Genomic DNA, 26,259 nt, shown 5'->3' with positions numbered 1-26,259 from the left:
ATACATTTCAAAGAGACAAGTCATGCAACTGATAATATGTTAGAACTTTTTAACTGTTATTGCAGTGTTTGGTTAATGTATTTGGCGAACTTTCCTCTCAATTCTGATACATTGCAGACAGAATGTCTTCCATTCTCTGTGAATTATTGTGATTGTGATTTTTGAGGAAATTGGCCTCAATCACAGCTAATGCTCTAACTCATCAGGTATTGCCTAGCAATTTATCGCTGTTCAGGCACTAATATAAAATAACTTTTATCTTAATAATATGAATATTTATATATGTGTTTGGAGAGAGAGAGAGAGAGTGATTTTTGTTTCAGACTTTACTTTGAGTTGTAACTGGTACCTGAATTTTGGTTGCTGCCTCCTTAAATGATCAGCTTCTGCACCAGTTGGTGATGTATTATAATTTTGAGGACGTTATTGTTCTTTAAGATTTAAAATATGACTCTGTTGGTTACTTGGCTGTACTGCGGATAGCTTTGAGCTCAAGTTGTCATAGCTTTTCATACCTAATTGACCACTGTTGTAAGTAAATAAGATCAAACAGCAATCTGCTTTTTGTGAAAAAAGGAGATTGCTTGGCACACAAACTTACTTCAAACAACATGTCCTAATGCATCAAAATTGGTCAGTGGAGTTCAGCACCATACTATTATACAAGAACATAATTCAGTTAAGAAATTATGCGAAGTTGTTACATATTGAATGAAAACTATAGAGAATGCATTTCCTTTCCTGTATTTTAGTGAACTTTGTACACTTACAATTCTGTTAATTGATGGCTGGTAACGACAATGAAGTTCACCTCCTTTTCCAAAAACAAGATATTTCTATTCTTCACTTCCAGAAAATATGTATACATAAATGTTTGGCAATTATTACACATACTTTACTCGGTTTTATCACTGAAATAGCAATTTTCATTCAATGTAACAATATGTTCTGAGCGATGCCCTAGTAACATGTCCTTTTTTTTTTTTTTTTTTTTTTTTTTTTTTTTTTTTTTTTTTTTTTTTTTTTTAAAAAAAAGTCTATACTCAAAGATTTACAACTACTATCATTGCGGGGATTGTGTGCTAGAGAGTTTCTTGCTGTCCAGCTGCACTGTACTACACGTCAAGCACTTTTTTAATCAAATTTACATTTACGGTATTTACATACGTTACTGAGCTTCTTAGAATAAAATCAGACACAGATTAGTTAAAAAAAGGGCAGTGAAGTTCACATAACATTACAACTATTTATGAGTAACCAAACAAAGACAAGGAACACCAAGTTATCATACCACACCTATTGCATTGAACAGTATATTTCATTAGGGAGAACTCTGGCAGGTCCACTCATGCTCATTTGAGTAGTGCATTCTGTAGACCTACTCTGACAAAATATTCCATAAAACATTACCCACTACTCCATATACCAATAATAGCATGTTTTGCAGTGTTGTAAGTGATATTATACATTTATTTTCATAATAAGTGGCATCTGGACAGCAAAAAAAAAAAAAAAAAAAAAACTGCATTCCACCACCTTTTGCTGAATATTTCTGCCACTATTTTGCAATGGACGTCATCTGCAATAATTCTTAAGGATGTCTAGTAACTGAGTGGTTTAAATTTTGCTTCAGTGTCAGCTTATTTTACCAATATGACATAGTGCTTCCCTAATGAATACATTACATAACAACAGGGTTAACAATGAATTCAAGCACATGACATAAATTTGAAATGCTATTGACATAATGTCTGAACTCTTGTACCCCTCTTATAATGTCACATTAGAAAAACAAAATTCAGTCCAAGACAATTCACATTATAAGGTTCCATCAGTACACAGTCTCACTCACACACTCAGTATAATCATAGTGGTGTTTTGAGACTGAGACTTTGACGTGTGTGTATGTGTGTGTGAGAGAGAGAGAGAGAGAGAGAGAGAGAGAGAGAGAGAGTAGCAAATTGGGAGTGGGGGTTAAATGCTAGAAATCTGATACCACTATTGTAGTGGATAAAAAAAATTGTTTCTATTATGACTAAACGTCAATAAAAATAAAATGATTTAACAATACCAAACTAAAATTGAAAATATTTTAGCTTCTCAGTATGGTATTAATGAAAATCAGCAATTTCTTCTTGTGAATGTTACTCACATTCTTTAAAATGATTTACATTTAGTGACTTACATTTCAGCTACTGTTTACCTGTTGTATATTTCTTGCAACAAAGACATTGTAGACACAGCAGCAACCCAGTAAGTCAATAACCAACAAAGTATTTATACAGCCCCTGAAAGTGAAGGCACCACTTCCATTATCATAACGAAAATTTTTCATTTATGGTAGTGAATTTATGCTAGCTAGTCGGTAGGTGATGTGATCAAATTAAAATCAAATGGAATACAGAAAGTCTTATGAATGAAATTAAGTTTTAATGATCTGTGAGAGACAATAGCTCTCTATGGCAAATCTGTTAAATCATTAAATTGTTTAAATGAGGCTAATGATTACAGCTAAATGTACTCAGCTAAAACTGAATGAGTATTTCATAAGTTTTTACGCATACTTACGCAGAAAATCCCGAAAATTTGTGTAAAATTGGTGGGCCCATGAGAAATGCAGTTTTTGCTGTTTCAGAGAAACTCAGTGTTGGGACCTTGGATCTTCTACAGAGGATATGGGAACACTTCACCTACAAAAATGAATGTTGTTTTAATTATTCTAGAAAATTATAGCAATTACACTAATAAATTTTCTAAAATACTTATGTTCTGTACAACAAATTTGGGACGGGGCTGGGAGGTAATCGTAATTTTAGCTCCTAATAACTGATTGATTTTCAGTCGGTGTCATCAACATCTTGGAGAATGCAAACAGGTCATGAGGCAACCAACTGATGTTTTGCAATTACATTTACTGTTGTATGTTCCATATTGCAACATAACATTGTTATGTTTGTGCATAATTAAGACACACAAACATGATTTGATTCGATATTATTTGCATTCTGTGTACTTTATTCCCATTCGGCAGTGACATATCATTATGCAAAATGATCAAAGAAGGTTTTTTGTTACAGATTTCACAGAGTATAATGTGTATGTGGGAGGTGGGGGAGGGGGGGGGGGGTTGGGGGGTTGTTTTGGGGAAGGAGACCAGACAGCGAGGTCATCGGTCTCATCGGATGAGGGAGGGACAGGGAAAGAAGTCGGCCGTGCCCTTTGAAAGGAACCATCCGGGCATTTGCCTAGAGTGATTTAGGGAAATCACGGAAAACCTAAATCAGGATGGCCGGACGCGGGATTGAACCGTCATCCTCCCGAATGCGAGTCCAGTGTTTAACCACTGCGCCACCTCGCTCCGTGGGGAGGGGGGGAGGGGAGAAGCTGGGGGGGGGACACAGGTTCATATGCTAATGGAAACATGGTTCAGTCATTACAAAGCTATAATAATCTCAGACTAATGATTAATAATAAGGTATAGAATATCATTGCTGGCCAATGCAGGCAAAACAATATTGTTACATTTTTTATATTCAAATACATAATCATCGTCATCAGCTACCAGTATCTGACATCCACTGCAAAATATAGACGTTTGTAGGCTCTTGTTTATTATATTTCCTGGAAGTCACTAGCATGCACATCTCATTTATTTGCCAAAGGGACTAATTTAGAACCTTAATATCATTGTTTTACACTTTTTCATTGAGATTTAGCTATCTCTTTGACCAGCATGAGCATTTGCAAATAAATAATACTGGTAAATTATTGTAAACTGGGGAGCAAAATCTATGTATATGTAATATACTGGTCTGCTTAAGACAAGAGAACACCACCAAAAGTGACTAATATGATTTATTATCAAATAAATCACTTAAAATAATCACATACAAGGGTTTTCACTATAATAATTGACTCATATTACACCAAAATTTCAAATCTCATATCTGTGAGTGTAAATAAAGATGCAACAAAATTAAAAGAGCACAAACATTCTGCATTCCACACCAGTGGAACGACACATGCTGTGAACAAGTATAGTACGAAGTGAGGCATTATGTATGCAGTTTCAGAATACTGGCATTTTTTACACTTAATATACCACTTTCAATTTGTTCGTCAAGTGCTGAATTCATTGTATAGTGGCAGACAACTCCACCTCATTCTCTTGTAATACCTGTGATCCACCAGAATGGATCTTGCTACACAGTTGCCTGGGAAGTAGCCCGATCCAAATTGACACTGACCAGAAGTGAAGGCTAACTTATATAGCCTTGGGACTGGATTCCCTTGTTAGGGCATGGCTGCTTTGATGTAGCAACATTATTTTAGATATCCCTAGACTGCACAATGAAATATTGGATGATCAAGATGCTACTGCTGTAGTAAGTCCTCTACTTTGTTGCAAGCAGAAGAAAAAAAAAAGGTGGATGAAAAATTGGTGTAAGGAGCATCGAAGATTCATATACAGTTATCTGTTGAGGGAATAGAGGTTGTATGAAGCAAATGACCATCAGAAATTATGTACACGTTAGTTGTTCATCACTGAAAATGGTTTGCTTCTATGATCAAAAAACAAAACATTCTCTCTGAGCCTCTCACTGTTTTAGCTTCTTTCCTCAAATTTGTCCTTAAAGAATTAAATTTTTCAGAGTCTTGTGCATTCTGTATTTAGTGAGCAACAAGCAGTAAGAATCATTCTTAACTTTCTGATTTTATATTTGTCCTAAGGTCTCATAATACAGACAATGATTTGTACATTTCAGCACACTAATAAGTTTTGAACTCATTTTTGTATATAATTAGATCAGTAAACACAAAGAAGCCTAGAGACTGCACTTCAGTGGAGTTTATGAGTTACTGGGGAGGGTATTGTCAATAATGCCCACCGATGGTAGCTCCATATATGTTTCACAAGTTTTGATTTGCTCAGTATTAATACACAACCTCAAGCTCACACACTCAATTTTATTGTACATCCAGAAACATTAAGCAATAGTATTGACAATTTAGGGATCACTTTACTAGGCAGAGAGAAGTATGTCCTTTGCTACAGTGGCAAAGTAATACAAGCCCACCAGCTTCTTCAGAACTATATGTAGCATGAGACCAAGAGATTGAACAAGGAAGAGGACATGGCATCAAAAATAGTATGATAGTTTCCGTATGTGACAATTGTCAGCAGCACTGAAGGTAGCAACGCCAGTGTAGCCATCATGACAGGATATCATTTTCCGATTACAATGATTTTTGTCTTTCGGTTCTACAGCAAGAAAGTTAGAGGTAAAGCTTTCACATGTTATTTCATATACATCATCTGTAGAATTTTGCTATGCCTTTTGAATACTGATGAACACTGCCTCAGCTGGACAGACAGCGTTAAGATACAACATTATCAAAATACATTAGTATAACTCTACTATGATAGTAATTTAATACCACAAGACATATGTAAGTTATAAATTAGATTACAATAACGTCACAACAATAAAACAGATACAAGTATAAAATGAAATTAAATATAACGGTTGCTGTTGGAGTCATGGCTAGCCCAACCATAAACAGAATACTACGGAAACATTGAATATTTAGAAATGGTGAATGCATGGTGTAGAGAAAATACCATCCATAGTGGTGTGGCTGTGTATGTAAATAGCAAACTCAGTGCCAGTAAAATTGACTTAAGTAAATTTTGTGTAGGTCTAGACGTAGAATCAGCTGCTTTGGGACTGTCAGATGCCAACTTTATTGTTGTTTCTGTGTACTGTTCCCAGATGGAAATTTTGATAATTTCCTCAACCAGTTGGAAAGCTGTCTGTGTCACCTAGTGCACTTAGGGACAAAAACTGCTTTATGTAGAGACTTCAACATTCATATTGGAGAAGGTAATGATAAAGAAAGAGCTTTCATGAATTTAGTAAGTAGCTAAGGGCTATTCATAGGAAACTCTCTACCAACAAGAGGAGCTATTTGTCTTGACACAATTGTGACAAACTTAAATAGTTGGGGCTACAAAGTGAGTGTGGTGGACCCTATACTAGCAGATCATCATGCGGTAATCATGAAGTTATGGACAAACTCAGTAAGTAAACAACAAATCCCCAGCATTCAAATTATGTATTCAGAAATAGAGTTATTACAAAGAAAAGCTTAGATGATTTCAAAACTACAGTGTCTTCTATAGAGTGGCACCAAATAACTGATGAATTGCCACCAAATTCTGCATTCTTAAAGTGAAATTTAATGAACATTTTCCATTAAAACCCAAGAGATATTCAAATGCTAAATCCAAATGTAGACAAAGAACTAGCAAAGTAAAGAAGTGATATACTGCTAGACTAGCCAAAATAAAATGTATTGTCCAAATACTAAATGACAAGGTCGAAGCTGCTAAAGATATAGATATTAAGGATAGATTGTACTCTTAGTCATTTACAGACCAAAAGGGTCTACAGAAAGGAAGTAGAAACAGCAAAGGAGGAAAGCAATGCCAGATTTATTGAAGAAGCTCACAATCCTTGTAAAGCAGCATGGGATCTGGTTAATGAGCACAGGAAAAAGCCCATCTCTTGCTCTAATTCTTTAGTCCAGATGAGTTTAATGACTATTTTATAAAGATAGTGGAAAATGCAGTAGATGAAATTCCTGACTTTCGAATAGATCCTGCAGCTGCTGTGAAATTTGAGAATAAATGCAGCATGGTAATGTGGAAGAGAGTGTATCCAAAAGAAATAATAAAAATTGTAAAATGCTACAAATCTTAAGGAAGCCCTGATATTTATGGCATGTCCTGTACTATGTTAAAAACTATAATCAGTGAAATTGCACAGTCATTAACAGTAGTAATAAATAAAAGCCTCCGTGCAGGGGAATTTCCAGACTTCCTGAAAGTAGCACACACAGTGCCTGTTTACAAAAAAGGCAGCCCACATGAAGTGTCTAGCTACAGGCCCATATCTATAATGCCAGTACTAGCGAAGGTGATGGACTTGATAATGAAAGAACAACTATTAAGTTACTTTGAAGGAAACAGTCTCTTTTATGATGCACAACATGGCTTTCAGAAGGGCAGGTCAACAACAACAGCTGTACTTGACTTAGTTACAAACATAAGTCAGGGTTTTGAAGACAAAGAGACTATAGCACTAGTACTCTGTGACCTTAGTAAGGCATTTGACTGCATCCCACATAAGGTCCTGCTCAGAAAGCTAAAAACATATGGTATAGGGGGATCTGTCCTGCAAACTCTTGAATCCTACCTGAGAAACAGACAACAGATTGTCTCCATGCAAGGAGCTGATTCAGGTGAGAAGAAGCTACAGCATGATGTGCCACAGGGATCGGTAATAGGGCCCCTGCTGTTCCTTATCTTCGTAAATGAAACAGGCTCCAATGGGCACACCTTGCAGTTTGCGGATGATACAACCTTGTTCTGAAAAGGAGAGAATGTTGTACAGGCAGTCCAACAAGCAGAAGTCTTGTTCAATGAAGCTAAGGCCTGGTTTATCATGAACAAAATGAAAATTAATGAAGAAAAAACTCAGAGGATTATATGCAGCCTCAGCAATACTGGAGCACTGGGCAATACAGCAGATGTTAAACTTCTGGGCTTTCTCATTGATACCAAATTAACCTGGCAACAGCACACCAAACATGTATGTTGCAAACTTTCATAGGTTCTGTACCTCTTGAGGAAACTGAAAAGTGTAGAACCCGAACAATACCTACTAACCGTGTACTAAGAAATATTCGACAGCCACATCAGTTTGGGCTGTTGTTTTGGAGTCATTCTGTAGGCTGCAAGAATGGGCTTTTACTGCAAAAGGAAGCAATGAGAATCATAACTTCAAGCAAAAAAAAAAAAAAAAAAAAAAACAGACCACTGTAAACCAATTTTCACCAGGTTAGGAGTTCTGGTTATTTACAGCCAGTATATATTGAACTGCCTCTTCCACATAAATAGAAACCATGATATCTACATAAAGAGAAATGAAGTTCACAAATACTGCACTCGCAACAAAGACAGTATCGATATGCCAAGGCGTCGATTAGCAAAGACACAAAACAGCTTCCCAATGGTGGCCCTAGAATTGTTTAATGCTCTACCTGATGACATTCAGTCTTTACCATGGGAGCAGTTTAAAACTACTATTTTGTGTAAGCTAAAAGAGCAACCCTTACAATACTGTAAAATTCTTCTCTAGTAATAGCAAAGCAAATACCTCTGATACTGCTGGCAACCTTTTGCACTTCATGTTTGCAAATTAGTAACAGAGCTGCCATATTCTTTCAACTAGACAGTAGAATGGACCCTGTACCTAGCCAGAGTAGAGGACAAACACACAGTGAGGAGAAGAATGGAACATAATGGTTACACATTAGCTTGAATGGTAGAACTGAGTAATTTGCTGGGAAAAGGACTGAACTACCAGTACCTGAGGTTTTTGCCAGAGAATACTGAAACATAATTTTTGAGAATAGGTGCTGTAAAGTGAGTTCATGTTTGACAGACATCTCCCAACATTTGTAAGCTTTAAAAATACACCAAGAATTATTATTCCTTAGTTCAACATGTGCTGACTAAAATTATGTCTCCTGTTAAGTTATCTGCAAATCACAGAACGTTTCCCACCATGCTTTAATTGTGTCATTCCTTACCCAAAAGAATTTTTCTTCTGTCTCACTTCTCTTAATATCAGGCATTGGAGGATAGAATTCCATACTAGAAATGATGAGTAGATGTGACATCTTTTCTCTAATTTGATCAAATTATGAAAGTGTATAGAAGTGATAAAATTAAGGCACTGAGAGCAATGTTGATGCCAGAGTTGAGAAATATTTTCGGGAGAGTTAGAGGTAAATGAGTCAGGTCAGTACATAGATTAGAATAGGTGTGGGGTCTCCCACATCTCATCTGTGGCGAGAGAAAGCCAACCTGTTTCTGACTACCACCAACCTGATTAATGGAAAAAAAAAATACAGAGTATAGAATGCCTTCTAGTTGGAAGATTCATAACAGTTAAAAGTGAGGAGGCTAGAAAAGTAATGGAGATCAGTTGTATCAACAATACTAAAACAAGGTAAAGGAAATAATAAGATCGCTAGGCAAGTGGTCCCCAGGTGTCTACATGTGAGTGAGGCTGCCCACATCCATCCCAGCCCCAACCTGTTACTCTCAAAGTGTTAAAGAGAGAAACAGCACCCACTATTAATCAGGACGCTACACATAAAATGGAAAGTGAGTGTGACAGAAAAATGTGGCCAACCGCATATAACTCCAAATATGCAATTCCATCATGAAAGTAATTGGAAACATTACATCTGAGAATAACAACCACTTTCAATGAGAAAACAGAGAACCTGTTCAGGTGTCTTTTCAGTAATTCATCAATATTAGAGGTAAAGAATTCAGACTACCATGCTTAGATAGAGTGCCAGAAAGTGAGGACACTTCATCAGGATGTGAGCTACTGCCTGTACAGCTTTACATCTTCAATTTGGTGGCGGCTTGCTACATAAAATAAATCAGTTGTTTAATCTGGTATGACTGATGCAGAGATCACACAGGGTGGTGAATTTTTCCAGGAAGAATGATAGTATGAGTGCAGTGGATCAACAGCTTACTTCATAGCACAGAGTGAATTGGAGGGAGCCACTCCTGCAGATGTAGATACATCTTTGAGCAAAGAGAGGTCTTATTTGTACCAGCAAATCTGTATCTGGGGTCATGAAATCAAATGTTGGGTATCACTTTTATAGGCAAACAGTGAGCCAGTTCGTTCCCTGGGATACCAACAGGTTGGAAGTGGTATGATGATAGAAATGCATGAATCTTGTGTTTGTGGGAGATAATTGGAAGCCATGGGAAAGGATCCAGCAGAAGCCCTTTGGAAGGCGACTTGGAACTTAGGTTCAGAAAAGGTTACAAATTGGGAGCTATTCCAAATGTCAACATTCAGGACTGGGGTTACCAGCCACTGGTCTGATGGAGTTTGGTTGGTTTGTTGATTTGGGGGTGGGGACCAAACAGCGAGGTCAATAATCTCATTGGATTAGGGAAGGGTGGAGAAGGAAGTGGACCATGCCCCTTCAAAGGAACCATCCTGGCATTTGCCTGAAACGATTTAGGGAAGTCACAGAAAAACTAAATCAGGATGGCCAGACAAGGGTTTGAACCATTGTCCTCCCGAATGCGAGTGCAGTGTACTAATCACTGCATCATCTCGCACGTTTTCGGCGGGGGTCTAGAGTCCACTGATGGTGGCGAGGAAAAGTGTAACACACAGCATGAAGCCGTGCAGGTCGCTGTTCTGTTGGGTCACTGGGGAGCTGAGAGATGTGCCAACTCTAACCAGAAACTACCTGTGGGATGAAAACTGATAAATAAAAATCGATAGGGAGCCTCTACAGACTCTGTAAAACGTGCTGGCGCCAAGCGGTGTTGTATTCCTTACATAAGTTAAAAAAGATTATAATGAGGTATTGGCATTCATAAAATGCCTGTCGGATTGCTGTTTACAGCTCAACAGGACGGCCAGTTGTGAATCATCCATCCCAAAAATCGTACTAGTGTGGGAACAAAAGGTACCATTATACGAGAACCAAATATAATTGTTGGGAAACAACCAAATATAATTGTTGGGAAACAACCCATTCGAAAGCAGTTTGCAGAGCTTGTTCATGAGGCTAATCTGTCGTAGTTGTCGACTGGTGTTAGGGTTTTGTCTGGTTTAATGACTGGAACGGTGATACTGTCTCGTCATTGTGAAGGGAAAGCACCTTCTAGCCAAAAATAGCAAATAGTTGAAGACTCTTGAGTAGATAGAGTCTTTGAGAAGCATTCAGTTGTTAGATCATCTAACATTAAATCTAATCTGGGCCTGGGGTTGTATCATGTGGCGACTCAAGAGCCTGAAGCATTTTCCATTCGGTGAGCGGTTCATTATATAATTCGGCATGACAAGGGGTTAAGAACAGGGATGATGTCTTCAACTTCTCTTAATATTTAACTGAAAGGTATCCAGGTAAGAAGAGGATGCTGACGCAGACACAGAGGGCATCGCAAGGTATTGAGCAAGAACCAGGTCACATTTACAAAGACTACCATCATGAAGGAAGAGACCCAGAATAGTTGTTCACATTTGGCGTCCGAGAATACTTTGGAGTATGACAAACACCCGGAGTGAAGAGGCATACATTCCCAAAGATGAGACATAGTGCTTCTAGAATTCTTTGCTGTTGCATTTAATTAGATAGTAAAATTTAGTAGCGTGAAGCAGCTTCAAAGAGAGAAGGGTGCTCTGTGAAAGGATGTTTCTTGAGAGACTGCAGAGCTTTCGACGATCCTGAGTGACTGTTGCACAATCTTTGGTCCACAACAGCACCGGCTGGTCGGGGAAGCGGCCTGTAGAAAGAGGAACAGCAGTTCCAACAGCGCAGTTACTCTCATCAGAGTCACCTCACACAACCTAGACAATGCAGTCTGACAAGGAGGGGGGGAAAATGACAACAGAAATTTAAAATTGGCACTTGGCTCTTTGAAAAGTCCAACGTGATAGTCAGACATTTGGGTACAGATGTGGAAGTGAGAGGATCACCAGAAGGTTGTCACTGCCACAAAGGTCGTTGTGTTTGTGTAGCGACCATTACAGCAAAGACATGAGACTGGGGGAAGAGATCGTAAGATCGATATATAAAAATGTTCTGCAGGTGGCACTGCAGTGAATAAGGGTACCTATCATTAAGGAGACACAAATTAAGATCGGAAATAAGCTAATCAATCAGGAGGCCCTTACTAGACAAAGTGGTACTTCCCCACTGTGCACTGAAATCACAAAGTAGGAGAAAAGGTGGGAGGGTTGTTAGATGAAAGTGGTCATTTCAAAGTAAATAAGTGCCTTGTCTGGGAGTAAATCAATGTTACAAATGGTGATTGCTGGGGTTGTTTGCATGCACACTGCTACAGTTTCCAAAATGATGAAGAGGGAAATCTGTGTGAGCCAATGTGCAGATCTGTTTTCAAGGCCAGTATGGTTCTGAAAGAATGCATGGAGCATAGTCATCAGTGAAGTGAGTTTCTTGGAGAGCAACACAGACAGCATATCAAGAGGAAATTAGTTGCAGTTCTGGCAGGCAACAGTAACATCCATTGCAGTTCATCAGGTTGACGGTGTCCTGGATAGATATGACGAGAACAAGAGGGCAGTTGATGTCTCAGGATCACTGCTTGCCACCAGTAACAGTGTACCAGCATCAACAAACATTTGTTAGGAGTCTGGCGGCGTGGTGGGATCAGGCGCCTCTGTGGTTACCAGAATTACCTTCTCCTGAGACTTTGCTTTCTCATAATTCGCGTCTCTTACCTATCGAGATTCTTGTGAAGGCTTAGTCACTGTGGGTACACGAATGAGAGTAGAGTGGAAGCCATAGGAGCCACAGTCTTAGGTTCCTAAAGCCACTGGATGACGTCATATCTCTGATCAGTGGATTTCTGGGGAGAGGGTCCCCAAGAGAGAACCCTACCACTTTTAGACGCCGGAGGAGACCGCTGCTTTTCTGTATGGGTGCAGGGAGTGGTTCCTGGAGATGGTGCCACAGGTAGCCTATCGCCCTTGTCAAGTTTATTAGCACGACTACAAATGCCTACGTCGAGAGAGTAAATACACAAGATACTGCTGACAACCTGGCCACAGTAGTGCCAAATACCGATACCAATGAGACTGAGCACAAACGATCATATTTTCCTGTGCTTCAAAATACTAGAGGAGACCTATGACCTTCAGTTTCTGGATTTTGTATTCTTTGAGTAGGTTAGCACATTTCAAGGATCAAGAAGGTTGATCATTCCTGCAGTTGTCACAGATAGGTGATAACACACATTGTGAATTTTCGTGAAGTGGCTGGTCACAATCTCCACAAACTGGGTCATATGTACAACAGCAAGACATACTCTTGAAGCTCTAGCATTTAAAATACCACACCGAGCGTGGAAAATATGGCTTCACGTCGCAGCAGTAACAAATGATTGTGACCTCTTCTGGAAGCGAACTACACTCAAAAGTGGGATGTTGCGCCAGGGCTTATCTTGATCTCTTCTGAGCGTTGGCGTACATGATCTCCCATGCCTCTTCCAGTTCACACATAGTTCTTCATCCGTCTGCAGCACTAAGTCCTTTTGAAAAATTAATCCCCATACCATGTTGAGGTTCTAATGGGGTGTGATGGTAAGAGGTGCATCGCTGAGTTGTTTACAAGAAAATAATGCTTGGTGCTGTGTAGGATTTCCCATCTTAATTAAGATGGAAATAATTCGTAATTTGCAAAAGGAAGAGAGTTTGGTAAATACATTTTCAGTGTTCTCCACAAAAAAAAGAACATAGGTGTAGTAGAGAGGAAGTACCTTACATCTGTTTGGGAACAAACCAGGAATAATTGTCTGCGAGTCACTTGTTTTTGTTTTTTTCATACGGTGTAATCAAGGAGCGAAAGTTCTTAGGGTCGTAACTCTGTCTAGAGACACTGCTGGGACCTCACGGCCATTGGCTGATAACTTTGGTCGTTTCATGACGCCAAATATCCACCATGATGCCACCTACTCCGAGTGATGACCCTTCCCACGAGCACCACCTCGCCAGAGCAAAGGCCAAATTACATAATGGACAGTTCCCAGATTCCCTATTGTGCCTAGGTGATACCTACGTCTTGGCATTTGCGAGAAGGTTACAGATCGTGCATCAGTAATGTGAGCGCTTTGTGGTCATGTGAGCCCTTTGTTGTCATCAGGTAATCAATAGGCACATTTGATATGTGTTTACTGGAACTACAGTAATGCTGTATCGTATAAACACTCATTGCTTTTGTTTTTACGTGTAAATGTATGTTTTCGTTACCTGTCGGAGAGATTCATGTGGATGTAACGTGTTGCAACAAAAACGTCTTTCCACAAATAATTAACACCTGTTTCTCATCATTTCTTTAAAACATCGTTAACTGAGGAGTTACTAGAATTGGGAAAGCCGATATTAACAGCCGGAAAATCGGTGCCATATCTACAGGGGTTTGGACACACTGCAAAAAATGCATGCAGTTGACAGGGTGGCTTACGCTGTTGTATCCCACCATGATGGCACCTGCACAATGTTCTTAGTATGTTGCAAGTGTTGTTCATGGTCAGAACAGCATTCTGTGTAGTTGTGAGTGAATTATGTCGGAGTTAAGTGAATTCGAAAGTGGCCAAACTGTTGGTGCTCGTTTGGTGGGTAATTCTGTAACGAAGGGTACCGAAGTATTTGGTGTTTTAAGAGGCACCGTACAAAAAATTTATACCACACACAGGAAAGCGAAAACATCATCCACAAAGTCATAACGGAGACAAAAGTGTGTGTTGAGTCGTCGTGATGGACAGTCATTGAAGAGATCTGTGATGGAAAAGAAGAGGACAACAGCTACAGTAATCGCGGCAGAAGTAAATGTCGTACTAGCGAACCCTGTCAGCACCAAAACAACACAAAGGGAGCTCCGTAAGCAGGGTGATCTGGAATTCCGAAACTACACATCAGTGATGAAAATGCCGATAACTCGAAAACGTAGTGTCAAAGACATAAAACCTGGATCATAGAGGAATGAAATAAAGTCATTGGGTCAGATGAGTCTTGTTTCACATTGGCCGAGTTAAAGCCTCAAGAGTGAAACATGGCAGGGGATCGGCAATAACTTAGGCATTCATGGTTGTCCCGCAAGATTTTATTAATGGCAAGGATTATATGACCAATTTGGCTGGTCAGGGCCATCCAATTGCACACTGTTTGCTTCCCAATGGTTATGTCGTGTTCCAAGGCAACAGCGTCATTATTCACACAGATCATCTAGTCCAGGACTGGTTTTGTGGGCATAAAATCTCTCTCTCCCCCCTCTCCCTCACTCACTTGGTCACCATAGTCACCAGATCTCAATATTATTAAGTCTTTGTGGTCTACTTTGGAGACCTCCACATCGTTACCTCAACTTGTCAGTTTTGCAGGAATGGTATAAGATACCTTCGAAAACCACCTGTATTTATCAATTCCAAGATGACTGTAAGCTGTTTTGAATACCAATGGCTTTCCTACACCGTATCAGGCATGGATATTTTTGTCCAACCACTGTACATGTCCCACCGTACTAACGTCCAGTGAACCATTGGCGGATGATGACACCACAGCCTGTCTGCACAGAGCGTCATCCATGATACCAGATCAAGTTTTCATCGAACTTTGTTTACGATGGCCGGCCGAAGTGGCCGTGCGGTTCTAGGCGCTGCAGTCTGGAACCGCGAGACCGCTACGGTCGCAGGTTCGAATCCTGCCTCGGGCATGGATGTGTGTGATGTCCTTAGGTTAGTTAGGTTTAACTAGTTCTAAGTTCTAGGGGACTAATGACCTTAGAAGTTGAGTCCCATAGTGCTCAGAGCCATTTGAACCATTTTTTGTTTACGATGAGATAAACTTACCAGTGTCTGCACACAATATGTGCAGATAACGCCAACAACACACGTGGCGATTAGACCACACAGCAAGCCTGCGTTGAGGAAAGCCAGCGGCATGGATAGTATACCGGATCCGAGGCTTCCCTTCATTAAGTGCACCAGTGTTTCAAAGTCTCTGAAAACAAGCCGCACAATAAATATGTTGATCACAAGCAGCAATTACTCAAGTAAAATATTAAACACTCGGCACAGCGTTAATTGGCAAGTAGTGTACAGACAGCTTATTATATAAGCACAATGAAAATAAGGATTCGCGTTTGTACTGAAACAGAGCTAGATGACGCATTGATTAACACAAGGGACTTACCAATCGGGAGCGTGAGTATCTAATTCCCGTCCGGCTATGGAAATCTAGGTTTTCCGTCATTTCTCGGATTTGGCCAAGATGAATGGTTGAACCAGTAAACGGCTCGTGAGTAGCCCATATACATTTTGGGTTTTACCAGAGTTTTGCATTCACATAAACTTGAAAGTGTGAAATAGCATCTGTTGTATAACATTTATGATTTGAGCAATTTTATGCAATTGCAATCGCTGTCGGTAACAATAACAGTAATAGTAGCACGTTAATAATAATAATAACAATAATAATGAGCATAACTTATTTGACGAGAGAAAGAACTGTTTTTGTAGTTTTTTTTCTTTTGTATGTAATTAAGTACAGTTTAGGTCAAGAACGACATAAATTTAACACTCTCCACTTCGTCAGCCAAATATTAATACTTTATTATTAAAGTATTGTCACTCACCAAGTCTCATTTTCTGAAGCAGCAGAATACCATAATTTCTTCTAATGAAATGTCCTATCTTTCCATATGATGATGATGAGGTCCCATAGTCCTTGACAGAGCGTAGGGGACGATGCGGGAGACACGCACCGCGGTGCTAGGCAAAGTCCTATCGGAGGTGGTTTGCCATTGCCTTCCTCCGACCGTAATGGGGATGAATGATGAAGATGAGGACGACACAACACCTTGTCATCTCGAGGCAGGTGAAAATCCCTGACCCCGCCGGGAACCGAACACGGGACCCCGTTCGCGAGACCACGAGCTTCGTATTATCATATTACACTGCACTGCAAGTACACGTTAAAACAGAGAAAACTACACGGCAGCATGACTGACATTGCCGATTTAAAAGAAAAGCCTAGCGCCTGTTTTTAAATTGTGCAAATGTCTCTATCACGCTGTGACTGAATCTTTAATTCACAACCTTTTTCTCAGTTGCAAGCTCTGCCAATGCCGATAGCATATTCTCCGTCATTGTGTTTCGAAGAAAGGTTTTTATCCTTTTCATTGTTGAGAAACAACGGGACAACTGTGTGATAAAATCCAAAACTCATATCGAGGTTAGGCAATGAAAACCTCGTAACTACGATTTTTTTTTCAAATTTTGTTGTTGAAGCAAAAACGATTTCTTAAAAAGTAATGTAAAGTGATACAGAAAGTTTCTTCATGTGGAACTGTATATTAGAAGCCCAGTTATTGACAGATTAGAGAAATCCATGCGCTTTGAAATCTCTCTTTGATTGTGGAGTTACTGGTTACCGGAATTACGAGTTACCGCCGACAAAGGAGTTACGAGGTTTTAATTGCCTACCATTGATATACTATAACACATTGAGAAACCAGCAAAACAGGTTTTGGTTTTTCTATCAGTGAAACAAATACTGATGACCAATTATTCTTACTATGTAATGAGTGAATTAGCATGTGTGAGGAATGTGCTATTATCTAGTGGGATTTATGCCAAGCGAACAGGGGATAAACGTCTACTGCAGTGCTACCACCTTGTGGCATTGACGTAAACTTGTGGTGAGTGGTAAGTGGTAGCTGTGCAGCCCATGAATAGCGCACATTATTTATTAGATCCTTATGTATTCGACCCACGAGGCAAATACGTCATGCCATTTGCGAGTGCGCCAAGTCTCCTTAACATGTGCACAACCGAAGATGTGCTGGCGAACCATGATGCCAAGTTTTATGGAGTCTGCAGGATTAGCAATGTAGCACAGCATGATAGATTTAAGCGCCATATGTTTCAATTACCACATCTATCTTACGTTTAACAGCATTCAAGGAAAAATAACCAATAAATCTGCAGGGTGTATACAGTTAGGGTGTTCACTTGTTTTTGTGCTCTTACACAGCATCTGCCACTGGGTAGAATGGTTCGTATGAAAGGGACATTGCTAGTTTCCTTCCCCATGCTTGCTAGGCCGAGCGTGCTGCGTATCTAACGGCCCTGTCGTTGAGGGACATTAAACCCTAATCTCACAATTTTTACTCTATTTTTGCACTTATCGCCGGCCTGTGTGGCCGAGCGGCCAGAACCGCATGACCGTTACGGCCGCAGGTTCGAATCCTGCCTCGGGCATAGATGTGTGCGATGTCCTTAGGTTAGTTAGGTTTAAGTAGTTCTAAGTTCTAGAGGACTGATGAGCTCAGAAGTTAAGTCCCATAGTGCTCAGAGCCATTTGAACCATTTTACACTTATCTTAATAGACATGATCAAGTTTCTGCTCTTCAGTCTTTAGTTTACAAATAAAAACGAATAAAAAACAAATAGTAAGCTGAAAAGTAATGTTACAGGCTTTGAAGTTTTGAACATGGTCGTGCTTCACCAACTGTGCATGCGAGAGCTTTGAAAAGTTAGATACAACAGCTAAACAGTTGCAAAATGCAGGTTTATTAAATCTAGACCACAGTTTCAACGGTTTTAAAACCACCTTCTTCAGAATATGTAGTACCTGGTGAAGACATTTTTTACTATATCTTGTGACCGCCAGGGATCATCATTCATGCTATTATCATCCAGAAGAAGTGGTGGATTGCTTCTAGGACTGTTGATATTTTTAAAAATATCTGGAATCCGATATATCCATATTTAAAAAAGTATTATTATCGGCCCTCGACATATCGAAAAAAGTAATGATATACGGATGGAAAAGATTTCGATGTACCGGCCTATAAAAAATAGGCTACACATTGTAGATGTACCACAGGCCTTAGAGCTACATAGTTAAGTATAGATTGGTTAATAGATATTCTATACATCAACAATCTAGCAGTCTGCTTATTCCCCTTAGAGTAAGAATTGAAAGGAAAACGATGCAAGTTCATGTTTGGCCATAACCACTTTGCTAGAAATGGTGAGTGCATGCAAGTTGCACCATAAATGGTACCCAATGAGCCCATCGTTCGGTTTTGTTACATATCGGATTTCTCCGGAACACATCATGTCGACTTCACAGGTTTTTCATATCTGCAAATGCCAGCGACCCAGAAACTGCAGTGTCAAAACTGCGGGGTGAAGGTAAACGTTGCAGTTTGTTAGAAGCGCCGATTACGTCAGTATTTTCCCTCACACGTCTCCGCCCACCGCAAAGGCCAATTTTGTCATTTAGATTTTTATTCGTTATTTTCAGCAACTGTTTTTGAAGAATGCCGATGTGAAGAAATAGCACACTTTTTAACGCAACTGGTGTGCTATTTCTCCACATCGGAAATCTTGTTTTACCATTCACACCGCCATCCATAGCCCCCCTCCCCCCCCCCCCCCCCCCTCCCCACCGTCCATTGAAATTGGACTTCTTTTGTGCCACCTATACTTACTTCACACAGTCGAAGAGAAAGACTGGACATGATGAAAGCTCAAAAAATAGTAAGATTCCTTCTCACAATGAAATTAAAATCGTGTTCTACTGCAACTTTAAAATAAGTGTCAAATATTTACCGAAAATTGAGAAAAAAACATAATAGAAGATATACCGGTGAAAAATATGTAGCCGACATGTAACGATTTTTTTGGAAAATTTATCGATATGGCGATATTTTATCGACAGCACAAATTGCTGCTACCATGGTCCTGTAATGATTCAAGACTCGGGTAACCTAGTACCAATGCTTCGCCATATACTGACACTGTCGATGATCTCAAAGAAATTGGCGCAGCGAACGCTAAGAATACCAGACCAATTTATAACACACGTTGAACAAGAACTGCAATTATTTTACACAGGCAACAGCTGCAATTAAGTTGATGATTTCTCTGTTCATGATGATCAAGGCAAGGGATGCCTGTAACGCAAGCGTCTCTTGATAAACTGAGTTTGTCCTGGAGTTCTAACCCCATTTTTCAAAGCGCTTTTCTAACAGTAGATGTGACCTATAATGCTTTTTAAATGGCCCCGCCTTTACTTTTGCTATCATATGTGACGAAACGAAGAGCATAAGGTCGCTGATCTCTTTACCTTTCCTGCAATCACTATTTGAGACTTAGAAAATAGACGTTAAGGAACCATGATTAAGACAGTGGATTAAAAACCCAACAATGGAAACGAACAACGGTGTGAGTATGAAGTTTAAAAATACATTACTAATTAATTTATCTTATCAAATTTCAATATAACAAAGAATATTGCACTGAAAGGTTGGAAAATATGAAATCACCTTTGATGTAATGGTTGTACTTATTCTGACAATAGCTCGAAGCGTAGTTTAACGTCAGCCACTGTTGTTCCCATGGCACTCTCAATATCCTGGAGATCTGAATTATGTTTTGATATAATGGACATTAGTGTCGAAAAAGACCGTCAACACTAAAACGTGGTAGCAAATGCCAGACAAGTTGCCAGTGTTAAAACAAACGGTGCTAGAAATTCTACCTTAACACCTTGCCCAAACCGTTCAATTACACACACCAAAAAAAGGTTTTGCATCACCTCGGTTCCGAGAGTTCCGGAACCTGTACAGAAAATTGGAATAGAGATCAACGTAAAGGCCATTTTCGTCCTTTTTACTGCTCATTAAAACCAGACTTTGCATGTTTTACCCCCATAGAGCGAGACCTACAGAGATGGTGGTCCAGACTGCTGTACACACCAGTACCTCTAATACCCAGCAGCACGTCCTCTTGCATTGATCCATGCCTGTATTTGTCGTGGCATACTATCCAGAAGTTAATCAAGGCACTGTTGGTCCAGATTGTCCCACTCCTCAACGGCGATTCGGCGTAGATCCCTCAGAGTGGTTGGTGGGTCACGACGTCCATAAAAATCCCTTTTCAATCTATGCCAGGCATGTTCGATGTAGTTCATGTCTGGAGAAAATGCTGGCCACTCTAGTCGAGTGATGTCGTTATCCTGAAGGAAGTCATTCACAAGATGTACACGATGGGTGCGCGAATTGTCGTCCATGAAGACGAATGCCTCGCCAATATGTTGCCGATATGGTTGCACTATCGGTCGGAGGATGGCATTCACGTATCGTACAGCCATTACGGCGTCTTCCATGACCACCAGCGGCATACGTCGGCCCCACGTAACGCCACTCCAAAACAGCAGGACCTCCACCTTGCTGCACTAGCTGGGCAGTGTGTCTAAGGCCTTCAGCCTGACCGAGTGGCCTCCAAATGCGTCTGGTTGAAGGCATATGTGACACTCATCGGCGAAGAGAACGTGATGCCAATCCTGAACGGTCCATTCGACATGTTGCTGGACCCAGCTGTACCGCGTTTCATGGTGTCGTGGTTGCAAAGATGGACCTCACCATGGACGTCGGGAGTGAAGTTGCACATCATGCAGCCTACTGCGCACAGTTTGAGTCACAACACGACGTTTTGTGGCTGTACGAAAAGCATTATTCAACATGGTCGCGTTTCTGTCACGGTTCCTCTGAGCCATAATCCGTAGGTAGTACGCCTTAGATAAGTTCGTACCGACTAAGGTCCAAAGCGAGGGGAAAGATCCACCGTGGTATAACAATCATGTACGAAAGGTACTACGGAAACAAAGAAAGCTTCATCATAGGTTTAAGAGTAGTCGAATCATAGCTGATAAGGAAAAGCTGAACGAAGCGAAAAAGAGCGTAAAGAGAGCAATGACAGAAGCATTCAACGAATTCGAACATAAAACATTGGCAAACAATCTAAACAAGAACCCTAAAAAGTTTTGGTCATATGTAAAATCGGTAAGCGGATCTAAATCCCCTATTCAGTCACTCGTTGACCACGATGGCACCGAAACAGAGGACGACCGAAGAAAGGCAGAAATACTGAATTCAGTGTTCCGAAACTGTTTCACTGCGGAAAATCGTAACACGGTCCCTGACTTCAGCCGTCGCACGGACGCCAAAATGGAAAATATTGAAATAAACGATATCGGAATTGAAAAACAACTGCTATCACTTAGTAGCGGAAAAGCATCCGGACCAGACGAGATACCCTTAAGATTCTACAGTGATTATGCTAAAGAACTTGCCCCCTTTCTATCAGCAATTTATCGTAGATCGCTGGAAGAACGTAAAGTACCTAGCGACTGGAAGAAAGCGCAGGTCGTTCCCATTTTCAAGAAGGGTCATAAATCAGATGCGAATAATTATAGGCCTATTTCGCTTACGTCAATCTGTTGTAGAATAATGGAACATGTTTTGTGTTCTCGTATTATGACGTTCTTAGATAATACAAATCTCCTTCATCATAACCAACATGGATTCCGCAAACAGAGATCATGTGAAACTCAGCTCGCCCTATTTGCCCAAGAAATTCACAGTGCCGTAGACACTGGCGAGCAGATTGATGCCGTATTCCTGGACTTCAGGAAGGCATTTGATACGGTTCCGCACTTACGTTTAGTGAAAAAAATACGAGCTTACGGAATATCGGACCAGGTTTGTGATTGGATTCAGGATTTCCTAGAAGAAAGAACACAACATGTCATTCTTAACGGTTCAAAATCTGCAGATGTAGAGGTAATTTCAGGAGTACCGCAGGGAAGCGTGATAGGACCTTTATTGTTTACAATATACATAAATGACTTAGTTGACAACATCGGTAGCTCCGTGAGGCTATTTGCAGATGACACGGTTGTCTACAAGAAAGTAGCAACATCAGAAGACTCGTACGTACTCCAGGAGGACCTGCAGAGGATTAATGCATGGTGCGACAGCTGGCAGCTTTCCCTAAACGTAGATAAATGTAATATAATGCGCATACATAGGGGCAGAAATCCATTCCAGTACGATTATGCCATAGGTGGTAAATCATTGGAAGCGGTAACGACCGTAAAATACTTAGGAGTTACTATCCGGAGCGATCTGAAGTGGAATGATCACATAAAACAAATAGTGGGAAAAGCAGGCGCCAGGTTGAGATTCACAGGAAGAATTCTAAGAAAATGTGACTCATCGACGAAAGAAGTAGATTACAAAACGCTTGTTCGTCCGATTCTTGAGTATTGCTCATCAGTATGGGACCCTTACCAGGTTGGATTAATAGAAGAGATAGACATGATCCAGCGAAAAGCAGCGCGATTCGTCATGGGGACATTTAGTCAGCGCGAGAGCGTTACGAAGATGCTGAACAAGCTCCAGTGGCGGACACTTCAAGAAAGGCGTTACGCAATACGGAGAGGTTTATTATCGAAATTACGAGAGAGCACATTCCGGGAAGAGATGGGCAACATATTACTACCGCCCACATATATCTCGCGTAATGATCACAACGAAAAGATCCGAGAAATTAGAGCAAATACGGAGACTTACAAGCAGTCGTTCTTCCCACGCACAATTCGTGAATGGAACAGGGAAGGGGGGATCAGATAGTGGTACAATAAGTACCCTCCGCCACACACCGTAAGGTGGCTCGCGGAGTATAGATGTAGATGTAGATGTAGATCCACTGCAGTAGTAGCCCTTGGGTGACCTGAGCGATTCATGTCATCGACAGTTCCTGTCTGCCTGTATCTCCTCCATGTTCGAACAACATCGCTTTGGATCACTCTGAGACGCCTGGACACTTCCCTTGTTGAGAGCCCTTCCTGGCACAAAGTAACAATGCAGACGCGATCGTAACGCGGTATTGACCGTCTAAGCATGGTTGAACTACAGACAACACGAGCTGTATACCTGCTTCCTGATGGAATGAATGGAACTGGTTGGCTGTCGGACGCCCTCCGTCTAATAGGCGTTGCTGATGCATGATTGTTTACATCTTTGTGCGGGTTTAGTGACATCTCTGTACTGTCAAAGGGACTGTGTCTGTGATACAATATCCACAGTCAACGTCTATGTTCATGAGTTCAGGAAACCAGGGTGATGCACAACCTTTTTGATGTGTGTATGTTCAAGTATTAATTTCGTGCGGCGTTTCCATATTTTTGTCGAACCTCGGTATTTTTGAACAGTAACGGTCCTGTAACGTTCTGTGAGGCTACACTCACATCTGGTGATTTCTCTTAGTGCTGAATTATGTTGCCCAGAAAGTATGCAATCTGGTGATAAAACCAGTCCACTATTTCAACTATGTAAGAATGAATGAGGAAATGAGGTCACGACACTCAGCAATGAATAAAACGACTAATGAGAGAGAATGTTTTTGATGGTTGGAACGTACATGGAATTGTACCGTGTAAAAAAGTCATTTATATTACAAAACAGTTTTAATTGGGTCGTAAATGGTTATAAATTTCAGTTTTCCATCAGCTAACCCTGTTTGTCAGAGAATCTGTCAACTTGTTCCTTGCTAAAACCTGCTGCTCGCTGCATATTCATGGATTCAGCTGCCCTCAGACGTAAATCTTTGTCCTTTCACAGAATCATAGAAAAAGTCTTGAACCGCTTTGTTGTTGAACCGAAGTTTTATTTTCAGTTGCTCTGCATATTGTACGCTAGGTTCAAGAACTCATCTTCAGCCTACTTAAAAGCATAAACTGGCTATCTAAATTTATAACGTGATCATACAATACTTTTTGCTAGTTGAGCCAGACATTGACACAGCCCGCAATGTAGAGAATAATAACAGCTGTACTAAAATTTTACCAGACTTAGTTGCCAACTTTAACTGGAGCCGAAACTGGACATCTCAAAAACGTGTTATTATTATTCAAAACACATTACACAATATATACATTATATCTGTTATAACAGGAAGCATGCATTTATTTAATACAATATTCATTGTTAAATATTGCTAATACAGTCATTTGTGCGAGCCTCTAGTTTCTTTGCTAGTTATATTTTGAGGCTACACTTCTCACTTCACAGCTTTAACAAGTTCTTTCCCGCTGTCGGAATTGTCAAATTTAGGAAATTCAACACATCTCATACGGTAGTTAAAATTCCCAAACAGTTCAGCTTTTGCCATTTCCACTTTCAGTCTGTTTCTTCCATTGCTCCAGCTATTTAGCATCACACTGAAAACCTACTCTACAAACGCAGTGGACGGTGTCGCTGATAATAATGTTGACCAACTTTCAGCAGATTATGAGCTTTGCATCTCTTTAAAAAATGTCACCCATTTGTTTGAAATGTTTGAGTCTGGCAAGTCCTTAATGAATGGCAAGACGTCATTCAGACGACATATTTTAGGAAATAGTTCGTCACTATTTATATTAATTTGAAATAATCTATAAGTTTCATTATGTTCTCCATTTTAAGAGGCTCTTCGAGATTTAACTGAGAGCTAAGGTTGAAAACTGAATCTTCATTTAAGTCAAACAATGTTTCTATACATTCCGGAATCCTAGTATAGACTTGTTGAGCTTCTCTGACATAATTTTGCTTGTTCATGTTGCAGACACTTTTTCATCTCTCATATCTTCAGAAATTATTTCTTTGTCTTTAGTAATTTCTGTACGCAACTTCAGGAATACAGAATATCTTTCATTTATCTTATATAATCACTTTCCAGGTGTTTTAGGGTTGTATGAAATAAATGCATAAAGTTGTGGACAAAATAAATGTAAATCTCTGGGAGAATCATCATCCACTTCACTGTCATCTTCATGCGCTGTGTATGTCCAAATAAGTTTGGCAGTATTGTCTTCATTCTGGCATAGAAAATAGGTCTTCAACAATGGCCAGTTCTGGAGCAATCTATCTACAGCAGAAAAAAAGAGTTAAAAAGCGTGTAGGAACATGCCGGAGTAGTGTGGAGTACTCTTGACTGCAGGAACTGAAAAAGTTCTTCATTTCACTCGCCTTCTTCACACTTCAAGGAGACTCATTAAATAGCTTAACCACTAACGATTCAACATCGTATGACACTAGCTCTAGTCCATATTTGGCAACATTGTGCAGTATATGCAAGTGACAATGTCCTGCAATAAGATGTGGTGCTTCAAAGATTTTTTCAACTGCACGAAAACAGATTGGTTTTTCCTGTAATTGATGGGACACTTGTCCGCACCATGCGCAACTAGTTATGATCCTGAAAGACCTGTCAATGATGTTCTCTTTAAACTTCTTGGCTACAGAATTCGATGTTTCTTCAGCGTATTCGTAAAAATCTATAACAGCTGAAGTCGTTCCACTTCTTGGTTGAAGCACCAGATAGCAACTGGAAATAATTTCATATTTCCTTCTGACTAATTCCCGCTGGCACGATATAGCTGTGAACAGCAGTGTCTTACATATCCCGCACCTTATCGGTATGAGTCGTGTTACTGGCATGATGATTTACCGCTGTCACTGATTCGTATTTCACTGTAAAACTTTGACGACATGTTTTACAGTATTCGGTATATTCATCTTGTTTCGAAAGCTATCCCGAAAAGTCAGTTTCTTGTAGACATTTGTCACTGAAATGACACTCACGTCACTGTTTTTTACCCTGGTGCATTTGAGAAGCCCATGTAATATGATATTATATATGTACACATTTCACTCAGTCACCATAATGTCGTTCTTACACACTTCAGTTTTAAACTAAACGCATGTCGTGTGCGGTTTACCTAATAC

The 26,259-nt window shown here is 40.0% G+C and overlaps 1 protein-coding gene across 1 annotated transcript in view; it reads right to left on the bottom strand.

The window, feature by feature from the left end:
• The window catches only part of LOC126474642 (proton-coupled amino acid transporter-like protein CG1139), a 99,564-nt gene that overhangs the window by 50,678 nt on the left and 22,627 nt on the right, over positions 1-26,259 (bottom strand). The window contains exons 2-4 of the mRNA XM_050102121.1: positions 15,488-15,638; positions 2,569-2,690; positions 2,204-2,288 (exon numbers count right to left, since the gene is read on the bottom strand). Of these exons, the coding sequence (XP_049958078.1) occupies positions 2,204-2,288; positions 2,569-2,690; positions 15,488-15,638 (358 nt within the window). The remainder of the gene's footprint in view (positions 1-2,203; positions 2,289-2,568; positions 2,691-15,487; positions 15,639-26,259) is intronic.

Source organism: Schistocerca serialis, chromosome 4 (genome assembly GCF_023864345.2).
Source record: "Schistocerca serialis cubense isolate TAMUIC-IGC-003099 chromosome 4, iqSchSeri2.2, whole genome shotgun sequence".
In the NCBI taxonomy this organism is placed as follows: domain Eukaryota; kingdom Metazoa; phylum Arthropoda; class Insecta; order Orthoptera; family Acrididae; genus Schistocerca; species Schistocerca serialis.
Note: the sequence above shows the minus strand (reverse complement) of the source record. Positions and strands in the feature narration are given on the sequence as shown.